Consider the following 18,898-nt stretch of genomic DNA (forward strand, 5'->3'; position numbering starts at 1 on the left):
ACATCTGGCTGTTGGAAATGATGTGAAGGATTGTCTCAACCCACCACCTATGCCAAGACACAAGCCTTCCCCACAGATGGCGCCAATTGTAAGGACACAATTTGTAACGACCCATAATAATGTTGGGTTCGCACGTAAAAAGGCCCAAACAATATCATTTATAGAGCGTGGGTTTGAAAGACTAGGTCTTGGTCACCAGGCGAGGGTTTGGGTTAGCTCCGGTCAGTGAATCTCGTCCGAGGAGTCTGGGGAGCTCTATGCTCTTCTTATTCTCCTTGTTTCTAGGACACCATGGCTGGGAGGATGGGTTGTCCCCCCCCCCCCCCCCTTTTTCTCACTGCCTCTCTTATCCTTTTATACGGGCATTTATCCTCTCACCGGCGTCCACGTATAAGCTCACTTTCCTAGGACTTAAGACCTGTCCTATCAACCCATACTTAGAGTGGTTGTGGGTGGTTGTAAAAGCTGAAGAGTATGGCTCTGTCAGGTGCAGAGTATTGACTGGCAGTAATGGCAGCTTTCCCTTTGTCCTTGGTCGTTATACTATCCAGCGTCTCCTTCTCTATTGACATAGATATTTTAGATTTTTTCCCAAACTGTTTCTATACCGTTTTTTCCCTTCCTTCCAGGGGGACCTCGGATATGCCGAGGACAGAATCTTCCTCGGCTATGCTTCAAGACTATTTGGACTTTTATTACCTATCCTCGACTATACCCTTCCTCGGCTCGGACCTTGGACCCCAATGTAAAAATGGGCCAGGGCCACAAATTATTGGACCCTACAATATATATGAGATATAATTTGAACTATAGCATTCGCTTCATAATGCTTACTCTTTATTATTAGGTTAAAATAGCAATTGATTATATATATGTATTAATAGATAAGATATAATTTGAAGGATAAAGTTTAACTACAAAATTGGTTGTAGGCTAAGGATACAACTTTACTTAATATCTTTTTTATTGAAGGTGAATTTTGATAAATCTATCATTGTATTACATCTTCTTCTTATATTCTCTATATTTGCAAAATTTTTGGAAAATTAAATATCAATAGCTATGTTATCAATAAATTGTTTAAATTGCAAATTTTTGTAGTTTAAAATTATACACAAAATATAAGCTTATAAATCATATAGTAAATAACATCCTATTGACACAAAATTTGACATGTATATTAAGAGTATAAAGAATATGCAATTCTACGGTTATATTTTCAAAATATGTAGTAATATCTATTTTATTGAGTATACAATCAATTTTATAACTAAACTTTGTCATAATTTGAACCATAGCATTTTCTTTGTGATGCTTACTCTTTATTATTAGGTTAAGCTAGCAATTGATTTCTGTAGGGGTAAAATTCCCAAATCAAACAATGGGCCTTGGGCCCCATACAGAGTCCAGCCACGTCCGAGGAGAAAGTGGGGCGCCAAAAGGACTTCCAGCCCAACTCTTATGAGCCCAAACTTATATAAAAAGTGGTCCGAGGAGGAATGTCTACTCAGACGTGCCAAATATGGACCAAATATGCACCCTACCAATAATAAGGAATCACTCTAACGAATATTGGTAGCAAGGATGAGCCTCACAAATCCGGGAGAAGGAAGAGAGTACAGGATGTCCAGGGAGAGATTACAGCTGCCGCATTAAATGCAGGGAAACTACTTTTCTGGCTGCATTAATGTGGAGGGGACAGGCGAATAGTGTTACCTTGGCCACTACAACTCACAGAAAGATAGGGGAGATGTCCGATGGGACAGGCACTCAAATGAAGATCCAGATGATCAACAAATGTAAAGCTCTGATGACTTTAAGGAGGCTATATAAGAGAAGGGCATCCCCATGAAGAGGGGATCGGAGAAAAGAGGAAAGAAAGAATAGAAGAGAGAGAGAAAGACCATAGCTTTTGATCAGGAACAAAAGTGCATCCACACATCTCCTCGGACCGAACATCCAGTGAACATGAAGTAGATATTATTACGTTCAATCGTTGCATGACCCAAAATTAACTAACACTCACTTCGTTAGGGCCTAGTTCTGTAACCCGCTCTCTACAAATTCATTGTCTAGGGCTCTTTGGGCCAGAATCACCTACCTGCTGGGCCTGGGCCTGGGCCCCAAAAATTGACCCTACAATTTCCTTCTCCCCTCTTCCTGTGTGTGTGAGTTAAATACTTAGTATTTTCAAAAAAAAAAAAAAAAAAAATAGTGGGTTAATTCCACATTGGAAAGTGAGTGTGAGTTAAAAAGGTTTAAAACCTATGCCGTATATCTAAGAATTAGACTCTTTTAGATATACACCACTTTCAGTTTTTTTAAGATTTTCTCACCTCTCTCCGTGTGTGTGAGTTAAATACTTAGTATTTTCAAAAAAAAAAAAAAGAAAGATAACAATTTATTTTGGTGTAAACAAAATTTATTGGTTGAATTAAGTTTAATTGTAACCCACTATTTTTAGTTATTTATAAATTAGGTTCGCATTAAATAGAAGCCTGGCTATGTTTAAAGACACTATTCAAAGCCGCTGTGGTCTTACACCAAGGAGTATAGGACTCATTTTACCAATAAATTTTGGTCAATTATGAATTGACAAACCTTAATGGCAATTAAAGCCACGTATTCAACAAGTTGTAAACTGGGAAGCATCAAGCATTGCTTTCCACGGATCAAAATAGCAAACCCCATCTTTTAGCCAATCATGAATGTATGATGGCTGATCTTTACAACACTCCAAACACACAGGATCTTTAGTATGGGCCTCCTCCGAAATACTCTACCATTCAACCTTTGTTTTTATTTGCTCAAAGCCTTTCTACAAATTACTTATATTTGAACCATTCATTATTCATTCAAACTCTCTCTCTCTCTCACACACACACAAATGGATACAAAGTTTCTTTCACATAGCAGGAGCCCTTTCTCAACTTTGTCTCACTGTAGGCACACATGTAAACCAGTATGTACTCCTATTCATGCAGTGCTCACGAGGCCCTCACCAAACATAACTCAAGAAGCAAGAAAGACTAGTGTCTATAATGATAGATGGTTTGATCTAATAGCCATAAACCATCTATCCCAGAGTGTTCAAGCTGCAACAGGTTCATTTCTCTTATACATATAAACTTCTCTATTAAAAAAGAAAAAGAAAAAGAAAGATTCTGAAAATTGTATATATGCAGGATTGAGGAACGGCATGAGTGGGTATGAGAGCTTGGTGGAGGCAGCTAGGGTGGCATCACAGAAGTTTAATCCGATTCAACAACGTGAAGTTGTCATTAAAGCTCTTGAGAGAGCCTTTCCAAGGCCAATACTCTACTTGGTAAGTCCATTTAATCACTTGCCTTGTTTCTTTTACATAGAAGTGCCGGGTTTGTTGAAGAAAACGACATGCATATTTGTTCTCATGCATGCAACCAATTATGTTTCATAATTTTGTTCATATGGATAATGGATTTGTGGCGTTCACCTTTCCTATCCCAAGACCAATATGTAAGAAGCAAATGTTTTCACAGATTTCAGGTTTATCACTTTTGTTTATATACAACTGTACTTTTATCAACTTTGCAAGTAAGCCAATCTACACATATTCACATTTCCCAAAACCAATATGCAAGAAGCAATGTTTTCAAGCTTAAGATTTCAGGTTTATCACCCTTTTTTTTTTTTTTTTTTTTTTTTTTTTTTTTTTTTTTTTTCTAGATACAACAGTATTATTTATCAACTTTGCAAGTGAGCTAATCCACACACAAATGTTTCCATACACAAGCAGTGTTGAGACTTTTTGATTGAAAAATATTAGCAAAATGACCACTGCACGATGGAGCTTATTTACATGTTATTAATTGGTGCTTTGCTAAAAGAGCCGACCAAACAAATATCAGGGAAGCTTAAAACAAATGAACCAGAATTGCATGCCATATGTTTTTCTCTGTTTTGAGACTGAGTTTTAAAGAAGTGTTTATGCTTTATTAATTTCTTTACCCCGTTTCTCATAATTTAGTCATTATAGTATAGTAGTGTATTTTTGTTTTTGTTTTATATGAATAAATAAATACCTTGTTAAATTAACAATTTGTTGTTTGTGTCATGTGTGGTGGCCGAGGACAGATAAGGACATTGCTGCCACCGTCTAAATTTGCAAGGGAATATTTTGCAGCCTTCACCACTGTGTTTTTTGCTTGGCTGGTTGGACCCTGCGAGGTAAGGTCATAATAGTACTTTTAGATATTTCTGAAATCAATTTGACATATTTATCCCCCAAAAAAAAAAAAGTAAAAAGGAAATTACTTTGACACTTATAACAAAAATAAGGATACAGTAAAAATCCTGGGATTTACATTCACTTTTCACTTACATGGTAGACTATCCTATTCATTGTACGTGTTCAGAACCACATGATAGTTTGACATGATTAAGAAAATGCAAGTGTGAATGAGTTTTGACTGATACCTAAAACTCACACAAGTTATTACATTCTTTATGAGATCCAAATCATGTATCACCTCCAAAGAACTTTCCTATCTCTATCAAACATCTAAATCTTTATAATACCAATTCCTATGATTTGATACAAATCATTGCCCATTAGAATTGTGCCTTCGTTACAAAGCCTAAATGTGTCAACCAATTGTTTCTTTGGATTCGTGTATGGTAGGTGCATATAGAATCTATAATTCATGATTCATGCACAACACTATTTAATAACTTAAGAACCTACATGGACATGTCACTAGATTCATCTTTAAATTTGTAAAATTTAATTTGAACCATGAATTGAGTTTCAAATCTTTTCGTTTGAGTGGAGGTGGAGCATTGATGCATATTATGCTAGATGACATGGCTAGCCAAGAACTTCAACAATTAGACCCTCTGATTCCAGCAAACATTGCATTCTAACACTAAACATTTTCTTCCATCCAAACTAAGTCACACACTCATGTGGCAAGTGGCTGCTCTAGTTATTTTTTAAGACTGATTGAATCTTAGATCATTTATTAAGTATAGCAAACTAACAGAAAATAACAAACTTTGACACCATCCTTCAAACTTCAAAGCCAATTCAGATTCCAGGTTTAGAGGGGTTAGAATTGGTCATAGAGCAAACATATCGAGTACATAAATGAACAGACCCACAGTAACTTATATTGGGGTGATTCACCATCATGGCAGCAGCTCCTAGTAAAATTTTGCATCTACATTGCCTTAAACTGTTAGAATTTCATCTTCTGGGATCAACTACTCAAACATATGCATGCACATGCATCATGCACATATACATGCAGAGCAATCAGAAAAATGATGCTTTTATAAGAGTGTTCATCAAATTCTAACTCGAGTCAGTTTATATTTTCCACAAATTAAGGTGAGGGAATCTGAAGCCGATGGAAGAAGAGAAATGAATATAGTCCACATAAAAAAGTGCAGGTAAGTTTAGCTTCACCCTTCTATTTGACGTTTAAACTATACATATTTCACCTAAGAACTATGTCCCACCTCACCAACCTAAGACACTTTCTTGCCGAAAACAATCTGCTCCAATGATTGTGCTGCTCCTAGAGTATTCTTCTCTTTAACCATCATTAGCATCATGAATCACCATCAAATTCTTTGTCAATATCCAAATCATCACCGATGTTTTCATCATGCTTGGCATCATCCATGTTATAAGCCTTTAATATTGTTTCTAAAATATTATTGCAGGTTTTTGGAGGAGACCAATTGTGTGGGAATGTGCACTAATCTCTGTAAGATACCATCCCAAACCTTTATCAAGGACTCCTTTGGAATACCAGTTAACATGGTCCCTAGTAAGAATCCTCATCTATAGCTTTCATATGTTTAATCATGATTGCAGGTCCAAGCACCCTTCAAATATTCAAACACTAATTCATTTTCAAATGGTGGTACTAGGCCTCCTCTAGCATATTTATGGGATCCCCTTTTTTAAGTCTTACCTTAAACCTCATCAGTAATAAGCCAAATTATCAACTTCTTGTTTGTTAGAAAAGTTATATTAAATCGCATATATTCATAGATACAAAGTCTCCATTTTATTAATATTGAAAAAATATTTTCTGTGTTTATTGAGTGGAATAGCATTGTGTGTTTAAATTATAGGATTTGAATTTTCAGTGTTTAATTTGTTACTTTTGAAGTTAAGATATTTAATTAATTTGTTACACTCTCTAAATTATAGGATTTAAAAAGTAACTTTTCCTTCTTGTTTAATTTATTGAGGTGTATGTTATATTCTTCTATAAAAGGTTTACAATGTGCACTGATAACAAACTTGAATTGAAAAAGTCCCCAGCACTAATAAAAATCTTGAATTTCCGCTTTAAGTAAAATTACTATTCACAGAATGAACCTAAGATCAACAAAAGACAAGGAATTCTGCTTTGAAGTGTAACAGTACCTGCACTAAAGAAGTGGACTTCATGTCAAATGGAGGACCCCATGTATAAGCCACTGAGGGTGCAAAGCTGCAAGTAGACCCATCCAATTTCATTAAGAATTCTAGCACATACATTAATAACATACGAATATGCATGTTATTGCTCATGAGATTAATAGCTGAATTCCTAACCGTAAATTACACATCATGATTTCATAATTACGGCCATATGCCACCAAATTGTGTAATGGAAGAAATTCAATTTGTCTGTTTCCCATGAAGCCAATCATCCTCTTATAACCCATTGCTTGGACACAATTCATCACAAGCATCCAAATCACCCACTGAAAGGACTTAAGTTGAACATTTAGTAACATTCCTACGTGCCAAGGAATGGTTGGGAAGCATATGATCACTAGCTTTGACAATATATTTGATCAGTAAAATAGCAATATTTTATAAGAATCCTTCCGGTGGATGGAGTTCACATTAACTATACTGTAACTTCCAATTTGCAGATTTTGAGGATATGAGTTGCCAGATGATATTTGGTCAGGAGCCTCTGGATTTAATTGATGATCCAGCACTCAAGCAACCATGCTATAAATTATGTAATATTTCAAAGACCCCCTTATTAACCTCTTCAATTCTTCATAAATTGCCATGCTATAACAGCTACTTAGGTGTATCTTATGTAACAGATATATGCAATATCATTCTCACGTAAATATAAAGTTAACATGTGGATAGTACATGTGTACATGTAAGAAGAGTGTCGCAGGCTGTAATGAGCTTGGCATACACACCAAAGGCACTGCTTATATAGGAATATTAATAATATGTGTTGTATTGGAAATTAGATTACAGCTCATATTTATTTACATGATTCATGCAGGCAAAGCAAAACAGAAACACAGCATGAAGTGCTCCAGTTAAAGCATAGAGATGTTGGAAGGAGGCATTTTTTGGAAAATATATATCCTATTTTCGACAGCCGACAATCTTTTCATTTTACTATTTATGTAATTAAATTGTTTATAGTTTTATTTAAAATTAAAAAGAAATGCCATATCATTCTTCCACAGCTAAAAGGTTATTCCTATCTATTCAACTATTGGAGCATCTATAACCAAAATGACTTTCCTAATCAAGAGACCATGCAAAGATTGTGAGAGAGTGGATGAGAGAGGGAGAACAGTAAAAGATATCAAAGATACTATACATGACAGCATAGGTAATAGCAACATACATACCTTTTTCTCCAATGAACTGGAGTTGCAATATTGAAAATGCAATTACAAGAATATGTGACTACTGTCACATGTCAAACTTAAATTTGTTATGTTACAGTAATCATAAGTATCACCTAAGTTAATTTTTTTACTCAAGTGTTTATTGCCATAGACCATGGGTCTATTGTGACTTTAGCAGGAACACAAGGTAATCTGTCTCTTCTAACTGTTGAAAAGGGTCCAGAGAACTTGAATCCAGTAAAGGCACAATCCTGAGGAGTGATTTTTTGATTATTTTGTGATCTACAAGTTCATTAATGCTCATTCCATTGCTGAATTCAAATAAATAGTAATTGATAAAATATTAAATTTCTGGATCTGAAAATTTTTTTATTGGTAAAATACTCACCCAAACAGTAAATCTCAAACACAATTTACTCTCCATCTTATTATTACAGAAGGAGGAAGTATTGTTTAAGCTAGATCTTATTGGCAGTTTCTAAGTTTGAAATTTGAAATAAGATTACTGGTGTTTGTCCAAAACCTACATGAGAGACAAAACTTGAAGTATAGATCCTAGACCAGAGTCATTAGACCAAATTGTAGTGGGAGCAGCCATCAATTGGTGCAAAAAAATTCAGGGTTCATAAGATGGGGCAAATAAAGGTTGTACCTAATTTACAAGGTTCCTGTTTCTAAGAGTTCTGTTAAGAGGTGGTTAGTATAGTATTTTCTCTCATTTTAGAAAAATTGATTCCTGGAGTCAAACCCCCAGATGGGACCAAAAAAATAGGTGGAAAATGAATATGAAGTTCCACACTTTCACTAGTTAAAGAGCAACTGAATATCTAATTATGGGTTTATGATAAGTGGACAGATATATAAATTGAACATACAACTCACATGAAATAATTATGAGGTTATTATGGTGTCAAATCAAGAAGTTTTCCTTCATACAGATGGGACTCATTAATCATTATTGCAGTGACACTACCTAAATGAAGCAAAAATCCAGAATAGTGCATGAGCAGCTAGACAGCTCCAAATAAAAAAAAGATGTCAAAGGATGCTACAACTTCATATTTATCTCAACTTGGGGAACTGTATAGTGATTAGTGATTACTTCAAAATTCAGAGGATGAGGTTTCTTTGCCGCCTTTGATAAGGCTTGGACTGGGATGATACTTCTGAATTTCATTATTTACTCTTAATGGCAAAGCCAATTAGCTTCTTTGTTAGGAGAAGTGTTTTGACTGAATATATTATATGGTTTAAGGTCAGCAGAGGTGGACCAAGAGTGTTTCCCACATTTTGTGTGCTGTTGTTAGGCGACCAAGCTAAGATTCCTCTGCAGTCTTTTCTGTCTGATTAGGAGAGTGACCGAGTGCTCAGACCCACTTTGACCCAATGTAAAATTAAAATCTCCTAAATAATTTTGCTTTGAAGTTTTTTCTTGGGTGTCCAAATGTGCGACAACAAGTGGAAGGACAATGTGCATTTGTGGGCTACAAAGAATAATTTTTTATTCTCAGCTAACCAGTTTGGACATTAAAGGCACTTAAACTGTTTTGTTCGGATGTCAAGCATATGATATTGTATAGTACAGTCATGTGAATAATACTAGGAACAAGATAAGCATTGGAATTGAGAAGCATCAAATTTATGTTTTTAAAATTTAAGTATTCTGTTTCTCAAATAGAACCATAAGCATTTCATATGCATTCCAGTAGAATCTATAAATATATACAATCAAAGCTTTGGAGCTTGGTTGTGGAAGAGAAGTCTCAGACCACAGAAATTTCTAATTGGAAGGGAGATGCCTCCATCTTGATAGTCTCTGAGGCCCCAAATTGTCAATCAATGACTCTAATGGATGGCTTATTTACAGGCTATATGCTGGTTTAAGATCCTATCAAGAACCAAGAAAAACCATATTGTGAATATTCAATTGAAACATTTTTGTCTGTTATAACCACAACTTGACATGTAGGGGAATTTTTTTTGGTCAGGCCAACTAAAGGTAAATGACAAGGCACACAAAGAAATCCAGTTATTATCACTGATTTTGAATGAATAACACATAGGGGAAGATATAGGCTTTCAGATTTTTTATTTATAAAATTCCAGAAAAATAAGCTTTTAGATTAATTATGTATTAACATTGCAAACCTAAGTATATGAAATGACTAATTTGCAGCTATACAAATGGTATTAGAGTATATATGCTATTTCATAGTGTCACTAATTCAAAAGGAAACAAGACTAGAGACAATGAGGGCTAGGTGAGCCTCTTTAGGAGAGACAATATACATAAGAATAAAAACAAAACAAAACAAAAACATCAATTTTTTATAAAAGAATAACACATTATATATATGTAAGAGAAAAAAACGTAAGAGAATAGAAAAATACCACAGAAAGAGAATTGTAGATGAAAATTCTGCTCTTATTTTTTGGGGTTGCTTTTGGGGTTAAAACTTAAAGCTGCTCAAATTTGTTTAGGTCATCCTTCCCGATTATACATCATTCATTTTAGGCTATTGTGTGTTAAAGTTAGGCCTATAGGATCTACTCTGGGCTGGGTTTTCTTGGCCCGGACCATTTTCAGAGCTTGGGCCAGGACCCATATCAAATTGAATTTTTGATATTGAAATCAAAACAAAAGCACCCAAAAAAAAATCCTAGCCCAAATACCCCAACTTGCTAAATGTTTGTAAATAGTAGTTCGTGTCAATCTCATGGAACAGGCCTAAATATAGACCTCCTTGTTGGTCTGACATTAGGAAAAGTTTAATATAGGCCCTACTCATTCTTTTATGGGCTCGTTTTGAAAATTTTCTGTTCAAGACATTTATGAAGGCCCATTATTTCTTTTATTATTGTTGCTCAAATAAACTGGATTTAGTGGGTCTCCCCATCAAAAGAACCCAAAGCCCATCATGACCATGAAACTTGTATTCAAAGGGGACAATGTTATTGATAACCAATTTTTACAAAAATTGATTGCTTCAATGGGAACAATGTTAGTACCATAAAAAATTTCATAAATTTTTCCACAATTTAACATGTGGCGAGTTGTGAATGGTAGATAAAAGTAGTGAGTCTATGTGGGTCCACACCTTCACCGCTCACAGCTCGTTACATGACAAATTGTGACAAAAATTGTGAAGTTTTTTATGGTATTAGCATTTCTCCTTGAATATACTATATCATCAAGTCCTCGCTCCATTTTGATCCAAATTGTCATGGCAATCCTTTTAGTCATATTTATGACTTCAAAAAGAATAAAATGGTACTAAAAAAGAAAGAAAAAAAAAACACACACACACATACGTGGTTGATCTTGGTTAGTACATTGAGGATTCATGGCCGATCTTTGTATTTTTTGTTTTCTTAGGTTGTAATATGGATGTCATAGTGATGTAGGCAGGTCTAAGCAATTGGATAAATTTGCCAGACAAGCTTAAGCTTAATTGTGAATTTGAGAAGCCTCATCAACTACCTCTACCATACGTTGCTTAAGATCTTCTACTTTGCTTCTAGCTAGCCATCCTTTTCGGTTTTCACTTTGCCCTCCTCATTTCCTATCATTACCTTTTCCACTATGTTTTTGGATGAAAGTAAATTATTATTATTATTAATAATGCAGATAAAAAAGTCGAAGGAATATGTGTTTTGCTCTCAAAGGAGAAAACTATACAAAGCACATAAACAGTCTCAAGATGTAAAATGCTAACAGTCTCAAGCATAACGCTCCTAAATCCTAATCAATGATTCAATAGACCAGTTAGTCCCGTTAGCTGAAAACTTGGTAGTAGTCAGAAGTAGATCATATACAACAAAACATTTTGGTTAGCCTTTTGTTTCATTCCAAGTACAACAGGACCAGGTTTCTTTTCATAGTTTCATTTCATTGGGGAGCACACTGAGCATGAGTTTGGAGTTGAGCTTCAGTGCCTAACTTCACACGACAAGGCAATGGCCAATAATGGATTCACATAGTCAAAATTATCAACTGGCAAAGGACCCAATTTAGGAGACAACAATGAGGATGATAATGACAACAAATCAGAACAAGGATTGGACAAGATTCAATGAAGGTTTTTTTTTACTTATGAGGTCACCAAGTTATTATCCCAAAAATAAAAGATGTACCACTTAAATGGAAGGAAAGCCCATAGCAATGGCATGTGCCTCTGCCAGTGCACCCATCCACATCTCTCACACATACTTAGATATGATTGTGCCCTTTTAGGATGACAAGGACCCCCCAGTTTTTGCCTTGTTTGAGAAGCTCTTGGTTTTAGCTTCTTCTGCTTTTAAAGATCCCTACTTATGGATTGCTGTCAAAAAAAAAAGAATAAAAAATAAAGATCCCTACTTATTACTGATTGAATAAAGTAGGCAGAAAACACCGTTTGTTAGGCTTCTCCAATCAAAGTTTATGATGTCTGCATGTGATTTTATTTTTTATTTTTTAGTTTTGGTGTGGTAATAGTGTGCATGTGATTTATAACTGTAAGTAAATAGGAACGCCACAAGTTTTTTTTTTTAATTACTTTTACGATTAAAATAACGTCACTTTTACATGGGTCTATAATTGACATTACTTTTATTATACACTAATCAAAACAAGGCATGTCAAGTGTCAACAGTTATTAGAAAAGTTTTGATAAATATTGTGTTCCTAAACTTATTGAATTTATAAATTAAAAAAAAAAAACCTTTTCTGAGAGAGAGAGAGAGAGAGATGGGCTGGTGCAGTGTTTTAAAGAGCCGAGATATGGACAAGAGAGCGTACCATGGAGAGGGGAAATAGGAAGAGAAATTAAGGCCCACAACTGGGAGAAAAACTGTGCAGAGGTTGCTCTTAGCTCTTCTCAACCAGCCCCACCATGTTGAACTTTTTTTTTCATTGCCATTATTATCGATGGCGTGATCAAAAATTGCCAAACCAAAGCAGAAACATATGAGCCCAGAGTGGTACCATTCTTCACCATTGAGGAAGAAAATCCAAAGATATGGATAAACACTGATTGAGTGTACAAATTTAACCATCCAACCCCACATGCTACATTGCAGATTGAATGAATTAATTAGATTTGGAAGAAAGAGTTCATTTTTTTCCATTTTGTTATGGTCTAAACTCTAAAAGGATCAAAGTGTTAACATCAGGTAGTGTTTGGCATGAATGATTAATGGACCACAGACCACTCTCAGGCCTCAGCAATAGGAAAAATGTGTTGATTGATGGGCCATACACAATTAAATAGGTAGCAAGGCTTTTCCATATTGGCTCATTAAAGAGAGTGAAAAAAATGTGGCTTAAGTACCAGTGCTTGAAAGACTTAAACATTGACTCATTTGTCAGCCTAGAATCAATAACCGCAGTGTTAGTTAGGGGCATTGTAAGAGTTTGTTAAAAATAGACTTAACTCAACCTGTCTGTGAAGTGTGAACAACGGGTTGACCCAACATATGTCTTAACGTGCGTTTGGATTAACATTTTTCCATTAGCTTATCCACTTTATTTAATTTGCACCGAAAATCCATTTCAATCGTGTATTTCTAATTGTCTGGTTTATACAGCTGCATTATACAATAACATAGGAGAAACCAAAGGGGAAATGAATTCCCTTTAATTGGTGTGCCTTGTAAATACAACTGAAGGGTTTCTACCAATATGTACGTTGGCCCCCCGGGAAATAATTCCTATTCACTATTCACAGTCACACAATTAGTTCCCTCCCACTATTCCATGATGTTTATGAAGAGAAAAATGCTACTACAATTTTTACCACTATTTATACAATTTTTACTGCAACTCACTAACATTGTTAAATGTTGGCCATGATGAATTGCAGCAAAAATTGTATAAATAGTTGTAGTATGGCATTGTTATTATGAACAAGGACTTGTTGCCTACTCTATTATTATATCGAATGGTTTTAAAATTCTAGAGAAATATTTTTTTAATAAAACCATCAATATTTTCTGTTGCACAGGTGAAATGAAGTCATCAGAAAGACGTGTCCAAGTAGTTAAGTTCGCCAATGAATGCATACTTGTTATTGATGGATTTCTGTCATGCATACAAGAATCAAAGGCTGTTTAAACTTTTTCCTGAAACTGCATTCTGCATATTACTTTTTCCTTTATTTGTAACACTGTTTTGATCTATCAAATGAAGAGAAGCTAGATTAAAATCCCCTCCCCTGTATAATAAGGAAAAAAAAAAAGAGAATTTATCTTTCCATTTGATGTCAATTAAATTATCATTTTAATAGAGCAGTCCTCATTTAATGGGAGCACCAGGGGTCTCTGTCATGGAGTGACACTCGTTTCTTTGTCATAAATAAAGACTAATAAAGAGGTTGATTTCAACCCATGTGAGGAGAAATAATTTTGGATGAATCAAAGTTATTTCAAAGTGGGGGTGACTTACAAATTACAATTCTCATCTTATAAAAATAAGAAATAAATTTAAACATAATTGAGGTTGATCATACTGTAGTAATGGGCCATGCATAGTGATTAAGGCCACCTAAATTTGTTAGGATGTTAGAGCCCGCAGGACTTTGGTAATTTTTAGATCATATTTTTCAGCAACAGCCAAGAAATGATTACCAATAGGTTAGCATTCACTCTCAGACAAAACACTGCATTATAACTTAGCTTTGAAGAATTTAATCTTGAAAACACTGCCTTCTTTTTCACTTTCACTTAACCTTTTTTTGATTATCTAATGGCATGGGGGACATGACCAAAAGTACTTTTATTGAAATGCAAACATAATACTATATTCTTGAAAAGTGACACACACACACATGCAATTCTACATAACTTCAATTGTGGTTCCAAAGATAATAATTAATATCCCACCTTTTTACATATTGCAAAAGTGACAGTTAGATTTTGCCTGGACTTCAGGGGCACATAGATATTTTCCATCATTTTTTTTTAAACCCAAAAAAGAAAAAAAAGAAAAAAAAAAAAAAAGGGTCAAACTAAACCTAATAGTAAAACCTAAAAACAATAATCAACACAAAGAAAGAAAGGATCCAAAGAAAGCGCGCCAAAAACAAACAATGTTTCCCTCACTTTCATTAGAACACCAACTTCCTACGAAGTGCTGAGACTTTATTACAATCCCCGGAAAGAACAGCGAGATCTCCGATGGTCTCGCCGATCAAATCCTTGAATATCAGCCGTTCAATATCCAAAACCGCTTCAGACATCTCAATTGGGCAGTCCACCCATCCACTAATGGTATCCCCCATTACTAAGTCCTTTCTCAACACACCACAAATCACCTCAAACAAGTCCTCCGATGCATCCCTCTCTTGAATCCTCTGAAATTCTGACCAAATTTGTTGCAGTGAAGCAGAACTCGTCCATGAATTGGGCTTCCAAGGCGGCAATTGTCTATTTCGGTCAAGAATTTCATTGATCGTATCGAAAATTAGCCTTCTTTGGAGTCTTGAAACCTTAGATGTGTCCTTTCCTTTCAGATATTGTTGCTCCTCTAGTAATAGGAATATATCAGAATCTTCGGGTAAATAAATTGAAGCCCGGAGGATTTCCGATATGTAGACAAAATCACAATCATCGGATTTTGATTCCAAGGATGACATTGCCAGGCTCCAAATATCATCTTCCAATTCAACTGGTTGATCTGTTAAATATACCCAAAAACAAAAACAAAATCAGACACTATAATGCTAACATTAATTGTTTAAAATATCTTACAGTACGAAGGGTGAAGGCAACAAGACAATGGATGAAGTTGACTCAACCAAGAGTGACATAAACTGATCTAATGTTTAAGGGTGTACATGAGTCAGTCAAGTCAATTCAGAAACGAATGCTAAGATTGCATGAATACGTTCTTTTGTTTTCAAGACTTCATAAAACGACATAAAAGCTTTTCGTGACACTGCCTAACGAAATGGTTATATATAGTTAACATAAGTACGGACCTTGATAAAAGGGTCTGACCACCCAAAAGCAACATAAAATGGCTCTAATAAATTTACTCCGATCTATTGGGGTTCTCCCAAGGGACACACACACCATACCAGTCAGTCAATTTCAGCCAGGTATATTCTTTCTTTGCAACCAGCTACAGTGTACAATGTACGGTGGGGTTTGGTTACATTTTCTCACATCAGGTAAATTTTCAGAGAAAGAGAGGTCTCCATCCCTTTCCAATTTAATCTGAAGTTGAATAATACATGTTAATAGTTACACTTCATCTATTCTGTTTGCCTAGGATACGCCGTCGTAATAAGAATTAATAATCCCACCACAAACCCCATCCGCTCCCACGTGACTCTGCTCTCTAGTACTAGTACTAGTACTGTTCAGTGTGTTCCCCTTATGGCACATTTCGAATTTCCCACCTACTGTACCGTTAGAATGAACTGGACAAAACTACCCAATTAATTCCACCTACGTCAGTACTAAACATAATAATTTCAAATTAAACAAAAAAAAAAAAAAAACACTACAATGTTATCAATGCAAGCATATGTGAATTTAATTACAGAACTTAGGTTACAATAATTAAAAAGTTATCAAGGTAAAGCATATGTTCAATAAGATAGAAAACACTACAATTTTCACAATTCTTTTAATAACTATTGAGATAATATGCTGTGCAACATAAACCCATGCAAAAATCATATTGGTATATTTTTTTTTATAACAATATTATGGACACTATGTTTTTGTAACTTTTGATTATGCAAAGGTTGTGGTGGAGAACTTGCTCACCTCATCTAACGCACAGCAAACATTTGTAATAGACTTACTCTAATATATTAACCCTTTTAACAAACAAAATATAATTGGATGTAAACCCGGTCTTCTTTTAAGAACCCACAGATAAATTGTAAAATTGTTGTGTACTTCTGGTTCATTGCAGTTTCACCCAAAGTGAAAATAAGTCAATGATAAGAATTCAATGCATAGAACAACTAGAGAGTCTCAAGAACCATAAGTTCCCAAAGGCAAACGTCACCCACAGAATAGTCATATGCAGAATTTAGTGTCTTTGTCATTTTATTTTGGTACCTTTGAAATCAATGCTCCGTTTCATTACTGGAGAAGGCGATGACGACTCGTCCTTGTAAAACGAAGAGTCAAGCACCGATACTGGACTCGGTTGCAACTCGGTCGCAGTTATCTCAGCTATACTGTGAAGCAGCTTATCACATCTCTCCAATAAACTCCTCCCCTCCTTGTATTCCTCCACCTTCAACCTCTACAACAAAAGTTATGAAAAAAAAAACCCATTAAAATTAATAACTAGCACTAATATATAATATAATCTCAAGGATTAATTAATGTAATCCATTATTAATAATAATAATTATGGTGTACCTCTATATCGATTTGTGAAGAAGTGCTAATACTGCTCTCTGAAACGGTGGTGGATGAGTATGACTCATCCTCAGCTGGATTACTAAAAACCTTATCATCCTTTTGATAAATCTCAGCCGTTGGTTTCTTCATTCGCGGTGATCGGCTTGTGATTGGTTGATCTGATGATCCAATTCTCCTTGCACTTACCTTAGGAGATTGGACCGGAGAGACTCTTCTGTTTTCCACTGAGTCAATTCTCCTTCGACTCGGGCTCCTCACGTTGCTCTCACTCCGAGTTGGCGAGTTTGCATTTCGTCCTCTCGCTTGGTACCTTCCATTCCGATCAATCTCCGGCCGGTCGCGCCTAGGACTCACCGCCGGCGACACCTCGTTTGTATTCCGGCGAGGACCAGGCCTCGATCTGAAGCTCGAAGGCGGCGATTCGTTTCCGCCACGACTAAAACGGTTTGCCGGAGACCTTGCTGGCTTCATTACGACGATCGGAGACTCGCCGTTCCGATCGTAAACGAAGTTCTGGTGGCTCATTTGGTTTTTAGCTTTCTTCGAATGCAAAAGGCCTTTGAGTTGCAGAGCTTCGAGAATATGCTTCAAAGTCTCCAAATCTTTGGAAGGTTCTTCAATCCCTCGCATCCTCAACCTCCTCTCAATCTCTCCGTAGTTCAAAACGCCCCGTTTCGCTTGCTCTGGAAAGAAGTCCGCTGAATCAACGAAACTCTTCCTCTGTGCCATTCCTCTATACGACACCGTTCTAGCCGCCTCAGTCTTCACATTATGATTATGATTCCGTACAGGTCTATCACCGAAACGGTGCGTTTCCTTAGCTACTGCATAGCCTACATTCTCACTGATCACATTGTTCGAAGCGTTATTACTCTGTGAATTCAGATTCTGATTCGTTGGCCTCACCTGGAAATTGAAGTTGTTGCCGTACTGGAACAGATCTCTGGAAACTCTAGACTCCGACGCGGATCTCCGGAGCTCCGCTTGCTTAACCGGTTCCGGATCCGAATCCTGTAACGATTCGAGTCCCATGAGCCTAGCAATCACACTCGGAGACTTACTATTACTCTGCTTATCGCTCTCCACTGCTTCGCGTCGATTCGACGACAAAAACGCACCGTTTGTACGGATCTCTCGAGGCTTCAAGCTTCCTTTCGCGTCAACCACAGCTCTGCTATCCAAAGAGAGCCTCGGAGCTTCTCTGGAGAACTTCCACGATGACTTCGTGCCTTCCTTTAGTTCGAAAACCGGGAAAGGAAGCGGCGACTTCGTCGGAGGTGGAGGTGTCTCAGAAGGAGTTGCTGATTCCGGCACCGGAGATCGGAGCTCTGGTAGCTGACTCTGCTGCTTCGGTCTTTCCGGTGATGGTGCCGATCTCGCTTGTTGTTGCTTCTCCAATTCTTTCGATACCGATGGAGAAGCCGAAACCATGCTCTTCTCCGACTCTGGTGTTGATTCCACCGCCTGAGAAATCTGCATACAAATCAATTTTCCTTCCATTTTCTCAGTAACCAAACAGAGAATATAAAAACAAGGGAAAGAGAAAGAGAAAACTCACCGTAGGGGGAGGGAGGCGTTTGGCTGAGCAGAAACGTTTTCCGGTGAGAATCTGATGGCGGTCGAAGATCTGAAGGAAGCCAGACATGCAACCCATTTGCTTCTCAATGTGTTTTTCCAGGTTATTCTGCTCTTGCATTATCCCCGTCATGTTTTGATTTCCCGGAAAATTCGTACCTCTCTTTTTTTTTTTTTCCTTTTACTTTCTAAAATTTTCTCTCTGTCCAAACAGTTTCGAAACTCTCAAAGAGCCTCCTCTCGTCTCTACATTTGTGAGAGTGAGAGAGAGCGAAAGAGAAAGAGAGCATTGGGTTTTAACAGT

General features: G+C 36.4%; 2 protein-coding genes across 4 annotated transcripts; one reads left to right on the forward strand and one right to left on the reverse strand.

Annotated features, from left to right (window-relative positions):
* The first annotated feature begins 2,826 nt into the window (after positions 1-2,826).
* On the forward strand, positions 2,827-7,511 carry LOC126709942 (beta-carotene isomerase D27, chloroplastic). Of its 2 annotated transcripts, none has more exons than XM_050410322.1 (7): positions 2,827-3,104; positions 3,186-3,325; positions 4,114-4,206; positions 5,369-5,430; positions 5,707-5,750; positions 6,919-7,011; positions 7,296-7,511. In XM_050410322.1, exons 1-7 carry the CDS (start codon positions 2,888-2,890, stop codon positions 7,334-7,336), a joined length of 690 nt encoding a protein of 229 aa, XP_050266279.1. In that variant the 5' UTR covers positions 2,827-2,887; the 3' UTR covers positions 7,337-7,511. The 2 variants fall into 2 exon arrangements, with proteins under 2 accessions (XP_050266279.1, XP_050266278.1); XM_050410321.1 differs by having other exon boundaries at positions 2,829-3,104; positions 5,707-5,813.
* A 6,954-nt stretch (positions 7,512-14,465) lies between these two features.
* Positions 14,466-18,898, reverse strand: LOC126708637 (protein LONGIFOLIA 1). Of its 2 annotated transcripts, none has more exons than XM_050408469.1 (4): positions 18,578-18,898; positions 17,017-18,483; positions 16,708-16,897; positions 14,466-15,307 (listed from the first exon to the last, which is right to left on the reverse strand). In XM_050408469.1, the coding sequence occupies exons 1-4, from the start codon at positions 18,725-18,727 to the stop codon at positions 14,739-14,741; spliced, it is 2,376 nt and encodes a 791-aa protein (XP_050264426.1). In that variant the 5' UTR covers positions 18,728-18,898; the 3' UTR covers positions 14,466-14,738. The 2 variants fall into 2 exon arrangements, with proteins under 2 accessions (XP_050264426.1, XP_050264425.1); XM_050408468.1 differs by having other exon boundaries at positions 17,017-18,492.

Source organism: Quercus robur, chromosome 12, assembly GCF_932294415.1.
Source record: "Quercus robur chromosome 12, dhQueRobu3.1, whole genome shotgun sequence".
Taxonomy (NCBI): domain Eukaryota; kingdom Viridiplantae; phylum Streptophyta; class Magnoliopsida; order Fagales; family Fagaceae; genus Quercus; species Quercus robur.